Source organism: Gracilinanus agilis, chromosome X (assembly GCF_016433145.1).
Source record: "Gracilinanus agilis isolate LMUSP501 chromosome X, AgileGrace, whole genome shotgun sequence".
Taxonomy (NCBI): Eukaryota; Metazoa; Chordata; class Mammalia; order Didelphimorphia; family Didelphidae; genus Gracilinanus; species Gracilinanus agilis.
In genome coordinates this window covers 44,034,509-44,059,739 of record NC_058136.1, presented here as the reverse complement: position 1 = coordinate 44,059,739, position 25,231 = coordinate 44,034,509, and the positions used below count along the sequence as shown (strand labels likewise).

Below are 25,231 nucleotides of genomic sequence, written 5' to 3'. Positions count from 1 at the left end.
TTGATAAAGATGGCAAATCACAGGAAAATTAAATATTGGAGAAGATGTGAAAAGATAGGTACACTGAAGCATTGTTGGTGGAGCTATGAATTGGGCCAACAATTCGGGAGCTTTTCTTTTCTCACTGACTTCTCTGGAGTATATGGTTATCCATGACTAGCAATCAAGGAATGTAGACATAGTGGTCAACTTAGCTTCATAACCCCAATTTCCTTTCCAAGGGAAAGGACTTGCTCAGTCACACAGCTAGCGACTTTAAGGTCCAGAACTGGAACTCAGATTTCCCCACTCAGTGTTCCATGCTACCTATATGACATCATGGTGATTTACCTGCTTTTAACTCCCCATAGTGTTGGGAAATTCTAGTCCATCCTTGAGGCTTTTCTTCAGCCCATTCTGCCTGTAATTTCCTTACTAATGCAGCTCTTGTCTTGCATTCCTTGCCCATCTTCTAAGATGAATGAATCCCTTTTGGTGACAGTGGCCTGGCCACATCCCCAGGTTTTATTGTTAAGAAGCTTCATCTATAGATCAATGTTGGGGGAAGCGCACAGAGGATGTGATGATGATGAAATACAAACCCTATTCCGTTGCACAGTATCTGTAGCTTTGGTCCACATATTCCAATTTTATGAAGCATCACTTAGGCCGAGTCTCTGCATTATTGCTGGGCTGAGGCCAAAGGAGCCAGTGACCTTAGTCAGTACCTGACCCTTACCTCTCTTCCTGCTAGGTCCTGTGTTTATTGCTCTGTAATTGTCCTTAATAGGGGAACTATGCTCCCAATTCTCAATTCTACCCATACCGCAGATTTCCAAGGACAGATTCCATTTTTCTCTATCTGCTCTGAGGGATCTTCACCAATGGGATTGAGTGGGAGGGGATAGGCCAGAAGGAAAAAAAATATTCCCAGAGTACTACCAGTATCAAGTTTGTAACAAGTGGTTTTATTCCCACACAGGAAGAGGAATGCTAAGAATTAGCAAATTATGAAATAATTACCATCAGTGAAGAAGAACCTTGAGATATTTGCAAACAACTTTTGTGAGAGTTTCTTATTAGCTACTTTACAGTTTATCTCCAGTAATGCTAGCTCAATCAACATCAAGTGGGCTTACCCTCTGGGCCCATCCAACGTCATTTCTCCAAGCCAGGACAGCGGCACATTGCGTGAATTCGGAAGGGATGGTTAGCAAGCATGTAAATCAAAGTTTGACCTTGATCTTGTGTTGTAACCATGAAAAAGGAGACCTGTAGAGCCCTCTCTCTTAGAGACCTGCAGCCTTGAAGACTGAACTACTTTGGGCTGTTGGAGGCCACCTCCTCCTCTTCCCTGTGGGCTCCCAGGTACAATTCGTTGTCTGTGGATGATGCTTCATGGGCCCATGATTGTAGAAGGGTAGATCCTTCCTGTAAGCAAGCAAATCAGAGTTCTCCTGTAAGCCAAGAGATGGTCTTCACATCTTACAGGGAAAAATAAATTCACCCTCCTGCCACCAACCTGGGCCATATAGTCTCTAGCCATGTTTGCCTCCGAAACCTTTCTACCTGGGTAGTACCTGCCTGGGTTTGTGCTCTATATACCTTCCAAGATTGCAGGTCAGCACCACAGCTCTGTTGAAACCAAAGCTATCAGTGAAGGTCACAGCTTGGTAGGGTTGAGAAATCACTTTGACTTTTCTTACTTGGTTTTATCGTCCAATCAAACAATAAAGTCGCATCTCCACTTTGAAACTATTCACATTAAGTGACCAAGCTGATAAGATAAAACAAGACACCATCACTGAATTTACCTTGCTCATGAACCAATCTTTTCAGTAACTTTTCAGTAATTTTAGCCATTAGTTTTGGCTGGGTTGCTATACTCAGTCACATGACTGATATAATTCAAAATCACCAAATGGTCAGTTTTTTAACTGAGATTGTTTGGGCTATCTGGTTATGAAGAAGTCATGACTGCCCTATTTTTTAGAGCTGAGTTTTTAAAATATTCAACAGAACGTAGTGGAACAAAGTGTAGTGTTGGTTATTGTTCGGTCGTTTTTCAGTTGTGTCCAACTCTTTGTGACTTAACACCATTTGGGGATTTTTTGGGGCAAAGATACTGAAGTGGCTTGCCATTTCCTTGTCCAGCTCATTTTGCAGATGAGTAAACTGAGGCAAACAGAGTGAAGTGACTTGTCCAGGGTCAAACAGCAAGTATGTGTCTGAGAGAGGATTTGAACTCAGGAGTAGGAGTCTTCTGACTCCAGACCCCTGCTCTCTATGCCCCAGAATATGCTATACAGTATATCATTGTATTTGGAGGAAGAAGACTTTGTTTCTCATACTAGCTTTGCCTGTAACTACCAAGTCATCTTCCCGAATTCAGCCTCACTTTATGCATCTGCCAAATGGGCCTACTTAGGTCTGTTCTGCTTACCTTATGGAATTATTACAGAGCTCAAATGAGATAAAGATGCTTTGAAAAGCATGAAACACTGTACACAAAGTAGAATGCTCTTTCCCTAGTGCTTGAAGATCTGCCAAGCTCTTCATATCTATTATCTCACTTGATTCCCTCACATCGAACCTTCCAAGGCAGGGGCTTTCAACATCATAATCCCCATTTTACTGATTAAGGAGCCGAAGACTCAAGATCTAGTTGGGGTTCTCATTAACCCCACTAACACTAACCCTAACCCTACTTTGTTTCTAACGCAATTCTCAGGGCAATCTATTATCCAGATGGTTTATTTCATTTCTCCATTTGAAAATATGTTCAGCTTGTCAACCAATTGGGCTTTTTCTCATTCTCCTTCCTCTTCAAGTTTCCATCTTTAAATATATCCATTGCACTTAGATATGGCATCACCAGCCCAGGAAAATGTAAGCTTCTTAAAGGCAGGGGCACTTCTTCTCTTTGTATCCCTAGCCACTTCCATGTAGTTGGCACTTACTGAATGGCTGTTTAACTGTACTAGATTCGTTTCTAAAAGATTACACTCCGCTGGACCAGCGCCTGAGAGGAGTACAGAATAGATGGATTGTTTTTCTAACTTCCATCATCACAGCATCATATACACACCTATGCATGTTTACACACACACATCTATGCACATGTCCATACATATAGGTATAGATATAGATATATGTGTACATCGATATGGTTATTTATATAGAAATATGTAGATATCAGCAGGGCCACAAGCACAAACATCTGCTGGTGCCTGGGAATCTGAGATCCAGCACTGAGCTTCCAGTATTATGGCTCCACTTGGTTACGCCAGGAGAATAGCACTCAGCTTTGCATGACTTCATTTGCTCTCTGATAGGAAGTTGGAACTTACTGGCACAATAACGGGATATGATTTGTATCAGGCAAAGTAGAACTTTGCAGGGGGGAGTAAAAGATTGACTTGATTGGAACCTAGAAATAGAGAAATCTTGAAATAGTCCTTAAAGGGAATAAGAAAGGTCATTGAAAAGGAAAAGAACTCCAACTACCCACAATACACAGCATTATAATTTTCTTACACAAAGCAGAAGTCCAAATTTGACTATCCTTGAAGAGTTCTTTAGACTTCTTTGAGGAACTTTTATATTATCTAACTATAAAAGTTACTATTTTGATAATAATAATATTAGCTTCTATTTACATAGAGTTCTGAGGTTTGCCAAATAATATACAGGCATTTTCTCAATTGAAGCATCCAACAACCCTTTGTGGGGAAGCTTGACTTAGTGGGTAGAGGGCTGGTCTTAAAGTCAGTTGGATCTTCTCCATATAACTACTACCCTAACTCTCCTAGTTCTACCCTCTTTGGCCCTGCAGAACAAAGCTAGGGATTCCATGCAATAAACCTTCAGATATTTAAAAATACTTATCATATCTCTTCGTAAGTCTTCTTCAGAGTCAATATTCCAGTTTCTTCAACCAGTTCTCGTATGTAGAGTCATAACTAGGATATGGTGACTAGGGTTTTTCCCTAAGGCCCCCAAATTTAGAGTACTGATATTGTTTGTACTCTTCAGTGGGGTAGTGGCAATAGCACATAACTGTCACCAAGATTAATTGGTTAAAATAGAAAGTTGCTGGTTAATATGCCTCCTCTCCCTTATCACCCTACCCCAGGTCAGCTCCACAATAAGGCCAGTGGTGACCTACCCCTTTAATAACCTCTCAACATCTAGATCTCTGCCTATATATATATATACATATTTCTGAGTCTCTATACCTGTACTCCATAAGAAGCAGTATTTTTGGGTCTTTCCTCTGATAGGATCTCCTCAATATTCTCTTCTTCTTTGTCATACTACTCTCTCTCTCTCTCTCTCTCTCTCTCTCTCTCTCTCTCTCTCTCTCTCTCTCTCTCTCTCTCTTTCTCTCTCTCTCTCTCATAGCTCGTTTCCTACCAGTCTGACTCCCTTCTCAGTGTCCTTTGTTGAATCTTCGTCTGCCCCAATGGGTGTCCTCCAAAGTTCTGACCTGTTTTGTCTTCTCCTTCTGAATTAGCTCTCTTAATGATTTCAGTTCCCAAGTATCCAGTGATCACCTCTATGCAAATAATTCCCAAATCACTTTAGCCCAAACCTGATTCCATTTCCTGCATCTCCCACTGCTTACTGGACGTCTTGAACTGGATGTTCCAGTGGCATTGTAAACTCAACATGGCCAAAACCAAATTCATTATCTTTGTCCAAAAAAACAATCTTTTCTGAACTTCCCTATTACGGACCAAGTCACCACTGTTGACCCAGGATCCCTGTCTACATAGTATCTTCTACTGCTCTCATTCACTTTTCTTATTCAGTAGGTTGCTAAATCCTGTTTCTCCAGTTCTCACACATTCCCTCTTTTCTCCTCTGATACTGCCACTACCCCAGTTGTAAACTCTCATCACCACAAAACTGGTTTATCTTTTTTTTTTAATTAACCCCTTACTTTCCTTCTTGGAGTCAATACTGTGTATTGGCAGAAGAGCCGTAAGGGCTAGGCAATGGGGGTTAAGTGACTTGCCCAGAGTCACACAGCTAAGACAGTCTGAGGTCATATTTGAACCCAGGACCTCCCATCTCTAGACTTGGCTCTCAATCCACTGAGCCACCCAGCTGCCCCCAAGACTGGTTTATCTTAATAGCCTATCCTTTGATCTTCCTGCTTCAAGTCTCTGCTCACTGCAACCTGTCTTCCATTCATCTTTCATAGGGCTGACCATGTCCCCTCCTCATTTAATAAATTTCCCTAGGACCTCAGGTTCAGATAGAAAAGACTCATTTTGACCTTTAAAATACTTCACAGCTTGGCTCACTTTCTACCTTTCCAATCTTTTTTTTTTCTTTTGCTTTACTCCCTTCCACATATTCTGTGATCCACTGAAATTTGTCCTTCTTACTCTTCCTTGTATGTGAAACTCCATCTGCTGACTCTGTACTAGCTATTTCCCGAGCATGGAATGCTCTCTCTCCTCACTCCACCCTCCTGGTTTCCCTTATCTCCTTCAAGATTCACTGAAATCCCACCTTCTACAAGAAGCCTGTCTTTTCTTCTGTCCTTTCTCCATCTCCCCACCTAGTGCCTTACTATGTTTATCTCCCTTTTACACTACATGTAACTTATAAGTACATTGGTTATGGTATAATTATCTCCTCCATTAGAATGTGAAATCCTTGAGGGCACAGACCTTATTGTTTGCCTTTGTATAGTGGCTGGCACATAGTAAACACTTGACAAACTTTTAACCACTGACCAACCGGAGTAGAACATACTAGCTCAATTACCAACTTATTCTTGGCAAATATGTCTGTCTCAATTCGTCCTATATTTCCATTAGCTCTCTCAGTTGCTGTATCATACTGCTGATTTGTCTACTATCCCTGTCCAAGTAGAAAGGGGCCACAGGGGATCGAGGGCCATTTTGCATTGTTCCATATTTCCTGGGTTACCAGGGCCACAGAATTCATCAACGACATCAACGAATGGCCAACTTATTGGGCCATCTCCATGCCATAATGAGTCAGCCTAGTAGGACTTTGAATCAAAGAGGCTGAATATTCTAGGAAATTATCCAAGAAAATTGCCTGGAAGTTTTGATGACAGGGGGCAAGATACAAAACATTAGAATCCCCAGAATTCTTCAATAAGGAGTCCTCTTACCAGAAATGGAGTTGTCTAGTCTGAGTTTCAGTATCAAAAGAGAACTTTTACATGCAGCCAAGAGTATGCCTATGCATTAAAGGAACTGTTGAGCAGTTGGGATGTACTGTATGACGTGATTTATGAAGGAAATTGAATATTGTAACACTGTAACGAATAAAAATGGAGAATTCAGAAAAACATGGCTAGACTCTTATGAAATGATAAAGAAGGAAGGTAATAAAATCAGATGGCCACTCTAGAGCATTCTTCAGCATTATGAATGGAGGCAATTCTAAAAGGTAACAAAGATCAAACACATCAAATGGTGTGCTGAATTCCAAGAGTAGAAAGTGCTGTGTGCTCTCTGTCACAGTTACTAGAGTAGGTGACTTTCCATAACTGTTTCCAGAAGATGCACTTTGTGCTATCTTTAGTGGTCTATTAGGATCAAAGACTATAGACTAGAAGTCATTTAGAGGTCCTCTACTCTAACCCTGTATGTGTCAGGAAAGGAAACTGAAGCTCAGGGAAGTGCCTTTCCCAACATCACTTGCATTGAATAGACTGCTCTATTTAAAGTAAAAAAAAAAAAATACCAAGAAAAACATTAGTATCAAATATGCAAATTCTTGGCCTACAGTAGGAACAGAATAAATCAGCCTATGATATTTGTGTTCATACATTTTAAAGCGACTAAATGGGGGCATTTTAGATCATTTTATTGGCTAGATTTAGTCATTAAAATTTCATGGTTTTTTTTCTGAAAAGCAAGATTCTAATTTGCCACACTACTCCCCTCCCCCAACACACACACACACACACACACACAAAATCTTAATTCTCAGATTTCAGTTAAGAATTATAGGCTCGGGGCAGCTGGGTAGCTCAGTGGATTGAGAGCCAGGCCTAGAGACGGGAGGTCCTAGGTTCAAATCTGGCCTCAGACACTTCCCAGCTGTGTGACCCTGGGCAAGTCACTTGACCCCCATTGCCCACCCTTACCACTCTTCTGCCTTGGAGCCAATACACAGTATTGACTCCAAGATGGAAGGTGAGGGTTTTAATAAAAAAAAAAGAATTATAGGCTCATAGATACAGAACTAGAAGGGACCTTTATAACGACAAGTCCGATGCTTTCATGTTACAAATGAGGAAACTGAGGTCCATAAAGGTAAAATGATCTCAAGCAGAATTTAAGTGAGAGAATTAAGATTTGAACCAAGCTCCTAAATTCCTGAACTTTTTGCACTATCCATGTTTTGTGAAGGAAACTGAACATTATAACACCATAATAGATCCATTTAGCTAAACTTTGGTCTTGATGAATCAGAAAAATTTGAAGCATAAATATAGAAAGAGGGGCTCTCCCTGTTCCTTTAAAGGACTCTTGCTTGGATTGAGTTTGGAGGTGCTATTGTTACTGCTGTTGTTTCAAGCTCTGTTTCAGAATCTCTGTGTTGGAAAAAGCTGCAAAGCTAATCCAGCCCAACATGGACCTGAATAGCTATCCACTGGACAAAGTCTACCCAAAATAGGTATTGCTCTTTAGCTGGGAGACCTCAGCTGACAGAGAAGCTCCCTTTCTCCAGGTAGCTCCTTCCCCTTCGGGATCACTAGGAGTATCAGGAAGATTTCTTTCATGTCAAGTGTCCGTCTCCCTGCATATCTTCTGCACCCTGCCTCAAGCTCTGCCTCCTCTGTATCCTAGGATAAAAAGCCAGCTCTTAGCTATGGCAGTTCTTCTGTTTTCTAGGCTAAACATCCCCAGCTCTTTTAATTGACCCTTGGTCACTGCTTCTCTTTGAAAATGCTCTATCTTTTCATTGTGAAATATGGGGCATTTTTTCTTTTCTCCATCTGGATGGGGTTCCCATTTTTGACCCTGGAGCCACGGCACCCTAAAAGCCAAAAGGTCTCCAGCAGTCTTCCAGTGTGGGAGCTGGAAAAAGAAGGTGGGGGAAGCAGCCATGTCTCTGGTGTCTGAATATCTCAAATTAAGTACCTTTCAAGATATTCTGCTCTGATCAGATAACCAAAAGGTTTCCTTGGGGAATTGGCTGGAAGCAGGTACCTAGCAAACTCCTCTGGCAGAGTTAGAAGCTAATCAAAGCAGTTACCATGGAGACTAATGTAATCTCTCTTTGCCAGCTCAAGTGAGCAGCAACCAGCTTTCTGTATTGCCTTCTCTCTTAGCAACCCTTGTGATTTAGAGGTAAACAGGGATGTATATTGGGGGGGACAGGGGTGAGGTCCAACCTGCTCTGTGCCCAAGCGGTTCAGTCCCAAATGGTGCCAGGCACTACAAATAGGAACCAACAAGAAAACCTCTCCCAGTACAAGTGCATTTGGGTTTTCAAAGGAGCTGGATTATAATGGTGGCTAGTGATGAGATTCAGGTTGGAATTCTACTTGCAGGCACTTGTTTTTCAGTTGATTCATTTGGGTCCAACTCTTTATGACTCTGTGGACCATACTGTGCCTGGGGGTTTGCCTATTCCTTTTCCAGTGGATTAAGGCAAGCAGAGGTTAAGAGACTTGCCTAGGGTCACACAGCAACTGTGAAGCCTGATTTCAACTCAGATCATCTTCCTGACTCTAGGCTCAGTGCTCTTTCCACTAAGCATCTAGCTGCCCCTCAGACACTTAACAGATATGTAAGCCTGATTTACCCTCTCAGTGCCCTGGGCAAATCTTTTATTCTTTCTATGTTTCTAGGCAAGTCTTTTTTTAAACCCTTACCTTCCATCTTAAAATCAATATTGTGTATTGGTTCTAAGACAGAAGAGCGCTTAAGGGCTAGGCAGTGGGGGTTAAGTGACTTGCCCAGGGTCACACAGCTAGGAAGTATCTGAGGTCAAATTTGAAACCAGGACCTCCCATCTCTGGGCTTGGCTCTCAATCCACTGAGCCACCTAGCTTTCCCCTAGGCAAGTCTTTAAGAGTCTAGAATTGTAGCTCTGCAGAAGTAAAATGATTTTTTTTTACCTTGGACATCCACTAAACTTAGGAAATCATAGCTCCAGAACAACAGACCTTAATCTTTAAAGAACAGTCTTCTGAAGAGCTGTAACCCAACTTTCCCTTCAGAGAGGCCCTTCCAGAGAGAGAATACTGGACTGGAGGAATAATGGCGTAGACTGTGTTACAGGGTTTTTTGGTTTAGACCTATGATTTCATTGGGTCTGGAGCTGAGGGTGATGAAACTCCCTCTTTCAGTGCATATGGGCAAACGCTCTACAATTCATTAGTCTTAGAAAGTCACCTTGGACACTGAGATTTTTGTCACTTGCCTTGGATCACACAGTTGGCATATGTCAGAGGTAAGATCTGAATGTAAATAAAACAGTTTGCATAGCATTATCTCTATTTTGAAGACAAGGGTAGCAAGCGTTCTTTGACTTGTCCAAGGTCCCAGTTAGTAAATATCAGAGCTGGGGTTTGATTGCAGATCTCTTCCCATCTTAGTCTAAAGTTCTTTCCACTAGCCACACTATCTCCCAATCAAATGGGTAGAGAAAATGTATATATTTGGATGGGCTTGGGGAGCAGACATGGAAGGGGTCTTAAATCCTCAAACTCTTACTGCACTGGGAGGTATCCACTCTTCCCATTTGTAAAGCCACCCACCTAAAGGTCAGAAATCCAGATCCCCTAAGTATGTCCAGGCTCTAATCTGAGAAGATGGTGCCACTACGGTCCTTTGTTTTATTCCTGAATCAAACCATGTTAACTAGTGTCCTAAGTATGCAATGGAATGGAAGAAGTGTTGGATGTTACCAAATGTCCTCTCTACCTTCTTGAGAAGATTGCAAGTCTGATTTTTCTTTTCTCTGTACTAAATTGACAATTTCTGAATAAGGCAAAGCCTGTTTCACCTCTGGACATCTTATTAGTCTCTAGGCTACTCTTTGGTACTGATCTTCTGTGATCCAGCCTGTAGATCTCTTGGTACTGAAAACCAATGTTACTCTCACCAGTAACACATCTGCATACATTCTAAAATCCTAATCACCTATTATCAGAGACTCCCAGTTGTGCTGACATTTGGGTTTCCTTTTTTTAATCAGGTCGGATAGTAGCTCCTAACTCTTACTCCTATAATCCTTCACTTGAATTAGCTGTAGCATTCCTTGAAATAGAAAACCAGTGCTTGGTTAATGTATTATGTTGATGTTTGCACTTACAAGGAATAGATGATGCACAAAAATTGTGTATATTTAATACAATATTTTTCTTTATTGCATCCAAGTGGACTGGATACCAATGTATGCCACCACAGGAAGTCTTTGAGCAAAAATGTCTGCCTCCTTTTGCAGATTGAAAGTCTCTCTCTGCCAAAAGGGTGCTTGTGATTTTATGGGTCATCACAAAGGATTTCGCTCTTCTAGACCCTCAGAGTGTACTTTCAATGAAATTCAGTGCATGGAGGCGATTCCCATTCTGAATCTCTTCCCAAAGTCTTTTTGTTCAGGTTCCAAATAGATCGACTATTACAGATGAGGTTCCCTTTTCTAGATATCTTAAGCTAAACAACTCAGCCTTGTGGCTTAGAGACACAGGTTTTGTACTCTGGGGCCCAAGTTAGAGTTGACACATTCTATCTTCCTCCATACTTACTCTTTCCCATCAGGCACAAGTCTTCACATCACCAGCCTCACTAAATATCTACACTGGCTACTTTCTTTAATCTATATACCATCCACTCCATGTAAGCTCAGGTTTCTGATGCCTCTTGGGCAAATAAAAATGTTCTGACCTACCCTCTTGGCCTTCCATGACTCAAGGTTTCTTCCATTTGCTTGCAGCCAGTTGAACTGGAAGAGATGTAAAATGGCTGTGTTTTGTGCAAAATTACCAAAAATGTATTCAACTGCTCAAAATATGAAGTCATAGAATGCATATTCTGCTACTGACAAAGAGTGCTTGACTAGCAAGTAGAGTTCTTTCATAAATCTCCAGAAATTCAGGCTCTGTTTATCATCAATCTTTATTTATTGAATTGATCAGAGGAAGGAGATAAGGGGATGTTTTAGTTAAATCTCAAATGTTCTGGAGCATGGAATGTTGGAGAAGCTCATTTTAAACGTCAGACAGGAGAGGAGCAAAACAATTCTGAAAGGAAATAATTTGGGGAGAATAACATTTTAAAAAGATAAAAAAGACAGAGAAGAGGGATTTGATTTCTTCTACTTGGCCCAGATGCCACAAGATATAGGAACAAGGGACCAGAGGTCAGGGGCAGCTCATTGGAGAGAGATTTGAGGTCATCATAAGGCAAGGGTATCTATTAGTCTAAGTTATCTCATAATGAAAGAAGCTGCTCCAAAAGGTAGAGAGTTGTATATCATCAGAAATGTTCAAGAAGAAGCCAAATGATTGCATTTCTATGGCAGAGCAGATTTAAGTTATGGAAAGGTATTTGGCTAGATGTTCTCTGATGTCTTTTCAGCTCATCAATTAAGATGTATTGTAAATACAAGGTGTGATATAGTACAGAGGGAACTGAATTTATGGTCATAAAATGAGTTTGAGCCCCAAATCTGCTATTAACAATCTGCATGACTATCACACAAGTCCCAACAGCTCTCTGGGCCTCCCTCTTCAGTTTCTTCATCTGAAAATTCAGTGCTGTACCAGATAACCTAGGATGGTCTTCCAATTCTGAACTTTTCCCCATATATGTAAGACTATGAAGATAGAGTGATAGGATGTCATAACCATTTGAAAGATCATCTAGGTCAGTGATTCCCAAAGTGGGCACTACCGTTGCAAGGTGGGTGCTGCAGCGATCCAGGGGGACGGTGATGGCCACAGGTGCATTTATCTTTCCTATTAATTGCTATTAAAATCTTTAAAAAATTAATTTCCAGGGGGCTAAGGAATATTTTTTCTGGAAAGCGGGCGGTAGGCCAAAAAAGTTTGGGAACCACTGATTTAGGTCAACTCATTTTACAGATGGAAAAACTGAGGCTTTAGAAGCCAATGTGCTGTACCATATGGAATCATAGATTTAAAGAGGGTAGAGGGGAACTTAGTAGTTGTGTCCAACACCTTAATTTTCCAGATGGGGAAATGGAAACTCCAAGATTGAGTGGCATGACTCACCCATTGTCACAGCTAGAAATGTATCTAGGCAGGTTTGAACCCCGACCTTCCTGACTCTAAGTCATGTATTCTACCCACTATACCATGCTGATGAGATTCAAAGTTAAGTCTTTTAATAAGGCGGCGGAGAATGGGAAGGGATCAATAATAAAAGCTTTGATTTTGGTTCGTGTATAGTTTCTAAAAGCAGAAAATTATTCCTGAGGTTTGAGTCGGCTGGACTTGAAAGAGATGTTCGGTGACAGAGTGGTCTTGGAGTTAAAAAGAGACTTAGGTTCAAGATCAACCTTTGGGCACATCCTGGCCATGGGACCATGAGCAAGAGTCCAGTCAGCTCTCTGAGAATCTAAGTTATACATGAGTTGCTGATCTGTATCACTGGAAGGAGTTTCCACACCAAGAGTTCCCTTTGCTGATGGACTTCCAGGTCTAGACTAAAAGAAAAGAAAATCACTGCACTGACTCCTGAGAAAAGCAATGAGGATGATTGTTTGTGTTTGCAGGATAGATTTTGTAAAAAAAAAAAAACCTTTGATGCGATTTTTTTTCCTGAACAACAGAAAAAGAATCATCCCTTAAGGGTGATTCTACTTCATCGCTACATCCATATTTGCTCCCTCCTCTGTATACCTGGCCACTGTGCTTCTGATTTAATACTCTAGCAGGAAACTTGCACTCAGGCAATGCCTCTCCCTCATTAAAATGCCTTTGAGGCCACTTCTGCAGCAAGTTCAAAGCTTGTGTGTAAAAAGTTCCACCATTAAAAATTACTCAGCACCCCCAGATGTCTTACATTATTGACAGCAATGCCAACTTTGACCATGGAAATATTCCCCAGCTTAATGGTAAGCAACAGTCAGAACGTAGCTGTAGAATCCATTCTCCAGGAACGATCCAGGAAAAGAAAACCAGTCGTCCCTACCCCCACCCAGCCCTCATATTTCTTTTTTACGCTCTTGGCATCTAGTTACTCCCCATTCTCACTTGCCTGTTTTCTAAGCATTGGAAAGAACGCCATACACATCCAGAAGACAGCCGGCTCCCCATTACGAGTGCTGTCGAGTCAAGAAATAGCAAACCCTCCATCCTCTACCAGTCCCCTTCGTTATTCTAGAGTTAAGCCGTACCAGAGAGATGTTATGGAATGATAGCAAACAATTTCTGTTTGCTACAGTGCCAGAACCTGTTAGTTACAGGAAAAGGAATTAACCATCGCATCATTTAGAAGTTTTTACAATTAAAAGTTTTATTCCTGGAGGAACTGCAAGACAATTAAATGAAATGCTAACAACAAATTAAATGCTTTATAGGTCAGTCATCCCATTAGGTCTCTTTAGGGAAGCTGTTCTCATATAAAGCATGCCATAACCTATTTGCATAATGATTGGATCTTAACCGTGCCTTCTGCTCTTTTATGGTGTGTTGTTTATCCTGGTGCATGGCTGATATAGGAGAGATAGAAAAGATGGGGGGGGGGCTGCTATTTATGAGGGGGGAGAATTTGCAAAATTCACACATATTAAACTGAGCATGTTAAACCTGACAGCAAGGCTCTAAAAACCAAAAATGAGCTTTGATATGCAGTGCATTCGGGCTTTCCCTCTGCAGGCAAAGAAAAGGAGAAAGTTGTGGTTATTTGGGCCCCAGAATGTGCCACGGAGAAAAATGGCCATGGGGGCCCTGCTTTGTCACCACTGCTCATGTGCACAGGCAGAGATCACCTCATCAGTGTTCGGCCTGCCACTCCTTCCTTGCTTGCCAAAAAAAAAGCCACTGTAGTTTGAGCAGTAGAATTCTAAGGGAGGTGAGGGATCGGGTCATACCAATAGAATTTGTCAAGCCCAAACTAGTCAAATAATGATCGATTAGGAAACATACATGCCACACTGACTCTGGGAACAATACCTCTTTCCTCCTTGCCTCTATTGGCTTAATCTGGAATGGGACAAGGAGGACAGAGCAGAATATACAGGTCCATTTCTGCTACCATCGTCCGTGGCAACTCTTATCAATTTTTTTTGGGGGGGCACTTGTTTTTCTATTTGATTACTATGATTACTTGCTAAGTATTAACAAACCTGAACATTTCTACGTTCAAAGAACAGAAAAAGAGGACCACATATGAAATTGTGAATCTCTAATACACATAGCTTTTAAAACATATATATTTCAAATTTAACCTGGTAGGTAGATAGTTACAACAGTGCTTTGCTCATCTGGGTCCCATTCTGCATTTTCTTTTGCTCTCTTATTTGTATTTTTTGTGTATTTTACATTTTTAAATTTTAAAATGTCAATTTCATTTAGTATTTTTTAAAATTTGATTTTTAAAATATAACACATCATCAATGTTTTCTTTCTTTCTTTTTTGATATGATTATCATTAACCCTACTTTTTTTCAAAACCCTCCTATTCATCAAGAAATTAATAAACTTTAAAAAAATGTGTTTCCTTCCCTCCCACTTCCCCAAGAAGGCAGGCTTGTTCTGAGGTTGTATGTATATTGCCATATAATAAATATTTCTCTGTTCATCATTTTGTGAAACAAACCAGATATCGCTTACACTAGAGAAAAATTCGTGGAGGAAATAAAGGAAAGAATAGTATGCTTCAATCTGCATTCGGATTCTGCCAGCTCCTTCTATGGTGGTGGATAGCCTTTCGCTTCACAAATCCCTTAGAGTTGTCCTGGATCCTTGCCTCATTCATTTTTGAAGTTATCATCCTCATCTCCTGAAAAACAGTGGCAAAGGCTGTTGGTATTTAGATCCTTGCATTTTCTTTTTCAGTCATTCCTAAAGATTTTGAAAAATGATAATAATAGCAAAGAGCTGACCAAAACATCCATGTTCTATGGAAGATGATTTGCAAGTGACCACAAGGGTATTAGAGAGGATTTCTTTTCTTTTTATATCTTGGGTTGGGGAATTAGCAACTTTGATGCCATGGCATGAGAGGACCAGGGCCAAATTGCTGCTGCACTCTTGACATGTACAACCAGTAGTTTCCCAAGGGCTCAGGGGTGCAATGTGGGCACTAAGAATTTTGTATTCCTAGTTTGGAGAAGATGAATTAGGGGGTGGGGGGTGGGGGGTGGGGATGGGCAGGACTGATGGACTGGAGATGAAGAGGGATATAAAATGAAAGGGAGCTAAGCAGAGCCTTTGAAGGGAGTACATATTTTCCTAGCTATTCCCTTTCCTCAGGCCATGGGAAACAGCCTACATCTACAAAAAGTTGAACCTTTCCAATGATTACTAACTTCTGCTTGGCAGTGTACTTTTTTGAGTAGGAAGTGAAGGCAGGGGATTGGTACTGAGGTCTATTCTGAAGCAATTAGAGAGATTATATGGACTAAATTCTGTTTTTTCTCCCCCCAGAAATATGTATGTATATATACACACATGTGTATAGCCATACATACATATATAGGTATAAATATTCATACAGACACACATATACATGTAATTTGTATTAAGAACAGCAAAACACCTAAGTAAGCAAAGTATTATTTAAAAAATGGACTAGAACTAAAATATTCCAGCTAGGCAACTAAGTCATGATATGGATAGATTGATGGACTTTGCATCCTGAAGACCTGAGTTCACATCCTCCCTCTGCAAGTCACTTAACCTCTACCAGCCTCAGTTTTCTTATCTGTAAAATGAGGATGACAACAGTATCCATCTCCCAGGGTTGTTCTGATAATGCGATAATTTATATAAAGTGCTTTACTAACCATGGTAATGCTATTGTTTATATTATTATTAGTTGCCAATGTTGGTAGAAGGACAGGGAGGCATTAAGTCTTTGGGAAGGCCAAACTAAAGACCTTCTGAAGTAAACAACTTACCTTATCTCCGTGTTCCTATGGGCCCAGGAACACAAAGCTTTCCCTTGTATCTTTTATATTAGAACTAAAGCCAGATACTTGGGATTTAATCTCTGGCTAAACCTTTTTATAAATAAGTTTTATTGATATCTTCTACTTGTTATGTCACCAGTTAGCCATTATCCACTTGATGGGCAATCACATGACATTAAAGAAAAACACAATCTGGCTATGAATATTTGAGCACATATTGGACCTTTGTTTCTAGCTTTAACCTCCGTGAGGCATATGGCTTTTAGTAGTATTGCTGGGCCAAAGGCCATATTAGCTATTAGTTATTTTTTTTAAAACCCTTAACTTCTGTGTATTGGCTCCTTGGTGGAAGAGTGGTAAGGGTGGACAACGGGGGTCAAGTGACTTGCCCAAGGTCACACAGCTGGGAAGTGTCTGAGGCTGGAGTTGAACCCAGGACCTCCCATCTCTAGGCCTGACTCTCAATCCACTGAGCTACCCAGCTGCCCCCAGCTATTAGTTATTTTTGAATGAGATGGTCACTAGTTTTGTATAGTTCCAAACTGTTATCCTGAACAGATGAAGCTGCAACTCAGAATTCCACCAGGATGAATTGCATTAGCCCCTCCAGCACTGATTGTTTCCATTTTTGGTCATCAGAGCAAATTTGCAGAGTGTGAGATGTGAACCTTCAGAGTTGATTAATTTTGTATTTATCTTATTTTAATGACTTGGAGCATATGAAAATATTGTCAGTTATTCAGTCAATAAGCGACTTGTAAAGTGATTCCTATGTGCCTAGCATTGAAGATGTATGTGCAAAATAAGACATTCCCTGCCTTCAAGGAGCTGAGATTCTTGGGGGTGGGGGACGGTGTGAGACCCCATGTTCAGAGGTAAGGGGATACAAGAGCTATGCAAAGCACTGTAATGGGGAGGGACATAGCACTGACTACTAAGGAAGTGGCAGAGTCCCCTTGAGGCATGTGGCACTTGAGCTGAGCATTAAAGGGAGAGTATTCCAGGCACTGGGCTAGCCTGTGCAAAGGCATGGAAGGGATGAATGGAATGTCACATTCGGGGGACACTAAGTAGAGCAGTTCAACTGAATATAAGCAGTATGAGGGAACAACATATAATCAGCCTGCATAGGTAGACTGGAACCAGATGGTGAAGGTCTTGAAATGTCAAAAAAGAGAGTTTATAGAGTTGTTTATAGTTTACAATTCTTTAGAAAACCCGTCGTTAATATCCTGTGACGACTCACTTAATGATGAATGTCACCGATAAGCTCTCAAAATAAAATTGTAGCATTGGGCAGGCCATTTCTTCTGTCTGAGCCTCCGAGAATATCTTCCAGCTCTTCAAGTATCATCCTGTGATCCCACACCCTTCGCACTCATTCGTTGCCAGTGGAATTCCACATGTGTAGACTTTGTTGGAGAGCAATTTGCCAGGATAGAGTTACAAAGTAACCCTAGCCATGGACTCAAGAGCTCTCCTATTGGGAATCTACCCCAGATGTGTCATCAAGAATCACAGCAAAAGCGAACTACCTAGTTAAAGACCTTTCATTGCATTTTCATATGGAATAGCCAGAAAAGTGGGACAAAAGCCTAAAATTCCTCTAATATGGAAAGTGTTCATTATTAATGTATTAGAAAGAGATGATGCCATTAAGACCAGTAATATAAGTTATATTGAAAAAAATCAACATAGAGGAAAATGTCTAGGGAAGATTGGGTTAGTTAGCAGACTGAAAACTTAGCTGCATTAAGAGATTCATAGCTTCTAGGAACAAGTAAGTAATATAGTCCGCACTGCTCTCTGCCCTTTTCTGGCCTCCTATGGAATATTGCTCTGGATACCATGTTTTCAGAAAGATGGAGAATACCCAGATTAGGGCTGATAGGATGGTTGAGTCATGAGTCCATGTCATAGAAAGACTGATTGGAGAACCGAGCCATGGCTAGCCTAAAGAAAAGAAAACTTAGTGGTGACATGATAGGTATATTCAAGCATTTTAAAGATTGTCATGTGGAGGAAGGGCTATTATATTTGACCCCAGAGGACCAAGAGCCAGGAGCAACAAGTAAAAGTTGCCAAGAGAGCAATTGAAGCTGGATGTGAGGAAAGACTGCCTACTGAGAGCTATCCAAGGTAGAATTGTCAGAGGTCTTCAGGTAGAGGCTAGATGACTATTGTGTAATAATGTGAAATCCTTTCTTATATAGGTTGGACTAAATCAGTGCTTCATAACCATCTCTCTCTCTCTCTCTCTCTCTCTCTCTCTCACTCTCTCTCTCTCTCTCTCTCTCACACACACACACACACACACACACACACACACACACACTCTCGCATCCACATCCCTTGGGTAGGCTGGTGAAGTCTATAGACCCCTTCTCTGAATAAGGCTTTTAAAAACAAAATAAAATACATAGGATTACAAAAGAAAACAATTATTTTGAAATAACAGTTGTCAAAATATTAAATTTTAAATAAAAACAAGTTCACAGACTACCCCCCCCCCAAGTAAAGAAGCCCCAAACTAATGGTCATTGAGGTCTCTCCCAAATCTCATTTTGCTATTCTGTGAAATAATGCAAAGTGGAAAAAGCATAACCAGAAAAATGAAGTTCACAATAGGCAACTATGTTACTATAGCCCCATAGCCGAGGGAAAGTCAATGGAAATGAATGGACACTGAATCCTAATGGCATCTTAGAGGACGTAACTGAAAAGTTGATATGATCCTTCAGGCATTTAATTTAATCCAACAGTAAATTGTCACTGAACACAATTGTGGTCAGTGTCCAATATTAAATTTTTAAATACACATTTAATTTTAAAAGCCAGGGCCTTTTTCTCTGCCCTTGTTTTCTGTGCACTTTTTGTCATTGTCAACCACTCCCTTCTTTGAAATATTTCTTCATTCTCTGGCTTCTTCGACCTTGAGCTCTCTTGATTCCCTTCCTGCCTGGATAAACATTCCTCATTCATTATCCTTGCTAGCTCATCCTCTACTTCCACTCTCTAAGCATGACTGTCCCTGAGGGCTCTAGCCCTGGACCCTCTTCTTTTTTCTCTTTAAACTTTAGCTCTTACTATTTCCCTTCTATTGAAAGCATAATTTGATCCTATGGGTTAATTATCATCTCTACCCATATGCCTCCAAAATCTGTATATGCAGCATTAATCTGTTCCTGAATTCAAGTCCTGAGTCACCAACTTCCTCCTGACTGTCTCCACATAGCGGTGCCACTTGTTTTCGTATCTCAATAGTGCCAAAATAGAAAAAAAAACATGTCCCAACTCTCCTCCAAATTTCCCTTTTTCTGTTCAAGGCATCATAATCCTCCTGGCCATCCAGGTTCGTAACCTCGGGTCCCTTCTCATTCTGATTCTATAAACCTTGGCTTTTCTATCTCCCTCATATAGCCTATAAATTGATAAGCCTTGTTGTTTTTAGGTCTACAACATGCCCATTGTCTGCCACTTTCCCTCCATTCCCACAGGCACTACATTAGTACAGAATTCATCTCCTGTCTGGCCTAATTGTCTCCTAACTGGTCTCCTTGCTTCCAGTTTTCTCCCTTTTCAATCTGTCCCACAAATGATGACCAAAATAATAATCTTCATAAGGCACAAATCTGCTTCAGCCATTCCCTTGCCCAGCACTTGTTAGTGGCTCTCAATTGCCTCTAAGATAAAATGCAGTCAACCTTAGTCTGCCACTTAAGACTTCTAACATCTGACTCTAACTTTCTTTATAGACTTGTTTTGTATTATCCTCATATTTTCGTATTCGTGCACTCTGTGCTATTTGCTATATCCTGAATTCTTCCCCTTCCATATTCTGCCATGAATTCTTGCAAGCCAGGCTCTGTGCCTTACTAATATACTCCTTCCTCATCTTTACCCCTCGGATTATTTTTCTTCTTGGCTTAACTCAGTTGCTACCTCCTCACTGATGTCTTCCCAGGTTCCTTCCAATTGGTAGTGTTTTCTTCCTCCTCAAATTATCTTTAATTTACTTTTCTTTCCATAGGTTGGTTCTCCTACCCACCCATCAGTAATTATTAAACCTTTGTCTCTAGAATTCGGGATGTTTGGTCACAGCATGAATGCAGGTCCTAAAAGACTGGCTACCAATTGCCCTTCTGTGATGAAGGCAATCCTACAGGAGGCATCCCTTTTTCCTTAGCTGATATCACTGTCTGTCTACAGATATGGGACAGTTCTTTTATTTTTCAACATTTTTTCATTCCGAATTCCTTCCCTCCAGCTCCTCCCCCGCCCCCCCCCCCCCCCAGAAGGCAAGCTTATATGATAATGGGGCAGTTCTTAACAGACTGCAGAAATTGAGGAGTATGACCAGTGACACTGGTGAATGCAAACTTACCTAATCCACTGTGTTGCCAGCTCTAGATCATTCTTCACCTCTGTGGAGCCTGGGCATCTTGCTATCTGCCATTCAGGAAAACACTCTCTCCTCTACCCCCCTCCCTTCCACCTATTATTTTGAAAAGTTATCAAATCAGAATTACAATTACTTCTGAAAAGGTCATGTTGACTGAGTTCTTGAAAACTCCATTCACCATTCCTGTGACTTCCTAGCCCAAAACACCCTTCCCCCTTTAGATCTCCCATCTCCCCCCATGAGAATGCAAGCTTTTAAGAGTGCAAGAGCTCTCTGTTTGTATCCCCTGAACCTAGAACAGTGTTCCGAACATAGCATACACTTAAGGGTTTTTTTTTTTTCCCCATTCAGCGTTTGTACTGGAGAGCAGCTTTAAACGTTTGTTTCTGAAAGAAATCATTCCTGGGATACAAGAAAGGCTGTGCTCTGTTAATGTCTTTGGCATATACACCATGCTTCCATTTTATATTTTATTAGGAATTGCTATATTAATATTGTTCAGTGCTAGTTTGTGAGGTTAGGTAGTCTGTTTAATAAATGATCCAGTACACTTAAAGGGCTCTTAGTAGCCACAATGATTATCAGTCTGGGGGCAGACTGATGTAGTCTGGCTAGGCTAGGCTCTTTCCCAAAGAGGGAGGAGAGGGAACATATGGACAAAAAAAAAAAAAAAAAACTTCAATTAAGTGATAAGTTAATTTAGCACAATTCTTGAACACTAACACAATTCTGCTAATTCCTGTGTGTATTCTGATCCAGCCTATTCAAAATGAGTGTGCCCAGAGCTACTGATATTCTATTAGAGCAGATTTTAGATTAGTATTTTTGTGCCCCCTTCCTCTGTACTCTACACTAGCAAACTGCATGAGCCACAGCGTCAGGGAGCTGCTCGCATCCGTGGGAAGGTAAAGCAGAGCTGAGCAGCTTCTGGCAGGGCCCTGCTTCAGATGCACGGTTATGTGCCGGATCAGAAATCCCAGGTGGCTATGGCACTTTACTAGTCTATGTCCTCACTATCTTTTTTGAAATTAAACACACATACACACATATTGCGATTTTTAAAATGAAAATAGATATATTTAAGTCTTTAAAACAGTTCCTAAAAGGTATACTTTCTCAGAAAACCAGATATACAATAATGCATTTTTTCTGCTGTTATGTGCATCAGAAGCAAAATACAAAAACTTTAACAAAAAATACTGTTCTTCAACAATCACAGTCAAATTTAAAGATTTAAAATAAAGAAGATAACAGGAAAATAGCATAAATTAATGAATTCTTAACCATATGCAATGACTTAAACTTTGGCACTAGGAATCAAGATGTTTTGTCACTTCCCATTTAAACAGATCATAAAAATGTCAAAAGAATGTAACCATCAGAATACAAGCAGCTTTGTTAACTACACAGTGAAACATTCTACACAGATCACTATCACATAGACTGGAACAGAAACTCTAAAATTACAGAAGGGACTGAAACATTACCCTTTTTATGTTTTAAACAGAACAAATACTTAACAAACATAAATTAGATTAAACATTGAATAAATTAAACATTTTTTTTCTTGTAAAGGAGAACAAACTAATAATATAACATTTATGTTCACTGAGATCAAAATATAACGAATAATATCAGACTCTTAGGCAACTTTTTGTAAATACTCAGGGGGAGCAACCTCATAATCACTGGCATTGAACAGAGTTGGCGCATGATTTGCCAAATAATTCAGGAAATCATGGAGATAATTCAACAGTAATGCCACACTCTGGTCATCCAGTGCTGTATAGGACAGCATATCTCCAATTTTAACAAACAGGCGAAGGAGATGGGCTGCTCCATAAATCTGTGATGGAGAAGCATCAGGATCATCTCCTAAGATCTCAGCATATTGGGGCCTCTCAAAATCATACAACAGCTGAGGGCCCAGCATTACATTGAAATAAGCTTTAATCCCTGCCACAACTTCAGTGACTGCATACGACTTTGCCAAGTTTCCTTGGGAGTTTTCATACTGCTCATAGTCATCCAGAATAGAATCGACATTCTTCTCAGCCGGAAGGTGAAACAGTTGCTTCTGTGCGACGACCAGCTCCCAATCTTCCACGAGCCACGGCTTCAGTTCATTGGGAATGTTCACCTTAATGTCGGTCTTTTTCACGTATCGCCTCTCCACCTCGTAGTACACGCGGGCTCTCCTCTTGGAATGCTGAGGCCGGGATGGTGTTGATGTTTCGCTGGAACTGCTTCCTTCTCCAGTTTCAACCATTTTCTTTTCCTTCTTTTTGGCGGACAACCCTGATGGCCCGGATGCAGTCGAGGCTTCCTCTTTGTCCACATTCTTCTCCTGTTGACCCTCCGACTGTTGACTCTCCGACTCTGACTCCGAAGTTGCAGTCTTGGACTCAGAGCTTGGGGTCTTGGGCTCCGAGGTTGGGGTCTTGGGCTCCGAGGACTTTTTTAACCCAGGGGCCAAGTCCTCTCCCCCCTTCTCATCTGCAGATAACTCCTCATTGCTATTGAGAAGTTCTCTCTGTTTCTGCAGATTAGTCTCAGAATACTTGAGTATCCTGCTCTCAGGAACCCACTCATCATCCCAGCCAGCAGTAGGGCAATAGTCCTCCTTGTAATCAGTATCACCATCTCCAGCGGGACAAGGAGCACCACCAGCCTTGCCTTTGCCCTTGCCCTTGCCCTTGCCCTTGCCCTTGCCCTTGCCTTTGGACTTAGTCTCCTCTGCCTCTGCCTCAGGGTCTTCACCAGGCTCACTGGTTTCTCTGGGCTCCCCAATATTACTGGGCTCCCCCGCCTTACTGGTTTCACCGGCCTTAGGGGACTTATGGGCCACCCCCACCTCTGGAGCCTCACTGCGGGGCTTCCGGCCTTTTGGGGGCTTAAGGGCCTTACCCGGTTTTTCCGCCTCCTGGGTCTTTTCTGCCTCCTGGGTCTTTTCCGCCTCCTGGGTCTTTTCCGCCTCCTGGGCCTTTTCCGTCTCCTGGGCCTTTTCCGCCTCTCTGGCCTCCATCTTGGCCAGCTTTTCAGAGAGGCGGGTACGCACAGCACCCTTCTCGTTGCCCCCCGGGTAGTGAACCAGGTACTTGACCTTCCGGTACTTAACAGACACCTTTACACACTCCGCTTCATACAACAGGGGCCCACGGTAACACAACACCCGCTCCCCGACCTCAAATTGGGGCTTCCTGGGGCGCTTCTTGGGGTCTTTCTTTGGTGCCATCTCTCCCGAAGGGGCCCGGAGCCGCCGCCCACCTCAACCGCCTCTGCCGCTGCTGGCACACACACCACAGCCGCTGCCGCTGCCCCCCTTCAGGCCTTTCTCCCGGTAACCCCGCCTCAGGCCCAGATGACCGCCACCCTCCAAAGTCTGGGGCAATATGGAAACAATTAGGTGCCAATTTGGACCTGATTTACCGGAAGCAGCTGCCCACAGGATGACGAAGCTCCACTTCAGCTGTAGCGCCCACCAGTCAGTTCTCTCAACAACTGAAGCTCCCCATCAACTACCTGGCCCTCGAGATGGAATGTAGGGCCACCGGCACTCTCAGCTCCAACCAATGGCTGCTGCTCCTGCTAATGCACGTGCATCAGGCACGTGCATATCCTTCATTTCAAACCCAACCTGATGGCGCTGCGCATGCGCCGTCATTGCTCCCCTCCCCCCCTCGCCCTGAGATTCAACTCCCACTACTGCCGTTGATGGTTGTTGCTCCAGGTAGCGGCACAGCGCGCATGCGTTCCCATCCCCCTTTCTGCCCCCTCTATGGATGTTGATGGCTGTTGCTCCTGGTAACAGCCAGCGCGAGGAGCATGCGCTTTTCTCGCTCCCTACCCTCCCCCTAGTTTCTCTTCTCTCTATGGCTCTTGATGGCTTTTGCTCCAGGTAACTGCCGGACATTACGCATGCGCTCTCATCGCCCCCTTCCCCCACGCCTAGATTCTGCTTCCCCCAAAAGATGTTGATGACTGTTGCTCCAGGTAACAGCCAGCACCAGGCGCATGCGCCTTCTTTTCCCTTTTTTTTTTTTCCACCACCTCCCTCCCCTCCCCACCCTATTCAGCTCCCTCTATGGCTCTTCATGGCTAGGTAAAGGCCAGAATGGGGATATTACGCATGCGCTCTGAGAGTTTTCCCACCCCTTCCCCCCATTCAGTTCCCCATATGGCTCTTCCTGGGTGTAGCTTCAGGTAAAGGCCAGGACTTTGCGCATGCGCCCTCCTTGCTCCCCCTCCCTTCAGCTGTCCCTATGGCTCTTCATCGCCATAGTTGCCGGTAAAGGGAGGACATTGCGCATGCGCTAGCCGTACTGCGCTGCAGGTTCCCCACCCTTCTGCTCCCCCTCTGACCACAGATGCTGCTCGCCCCCTCCACCCCCGTCTCCTAACAGTCGGTGCATCGCGCATGCGCCTTCGCCATACAGCCTCCCTAATGATTCACCTCCTGCTGATGTGTTCATCCCTCTATAAGCACCTTCCCCTGTACTGCCCCGCCCATCCCGTCTTTAAAATAATTTAATTCTGTTCCACAGAGCAAACATTGCTTAATCTCTTATTGTATGCTCTGTGGTGTAGGGTGGGTGAGAGCGGAGGAGGCGTTGGGGGTGGAGCTAGAGACCCCCGATAGGTCAGAGGGCTTGGCTGGCCTGCGCACTAGCAAGGGCTCCAGTAATGAGGGCGGGGGAGTACTGGCAAGGCCCGGGAAGGGGGGAGGGGAAGGGAAAAGGG

The 25,231-nt window shown here is 42.3% G+C and overlaps 1 protein-coding gene across 1 annotated transcript; it reads right to left on the bottom strand.

Annotated features, from left to right (window-relative positions):
- Positions 1-22,133: 22,133 nt before the first annotated feature.
- Positions 22,134-23,726, bottom strand: LOC123253661 (mortality factor 4-like protein 1). Its single transcript, XM_044682819.1, has 2 exons — positions 22,957-23,726; positions 22,134-22,860 (listed from the first exon to the last, which is right to left on the bottom strand). Exons 1-2 carry the CDS (start codon positions 23,724-23,726, stop codon positions 22,134-22,136), a joined length of 1,497 nt encoding a protein of 498 aa, XP_044538754.1.
- Positions 23,727-25,231: the final 1,505 nt, after the last annotated feature.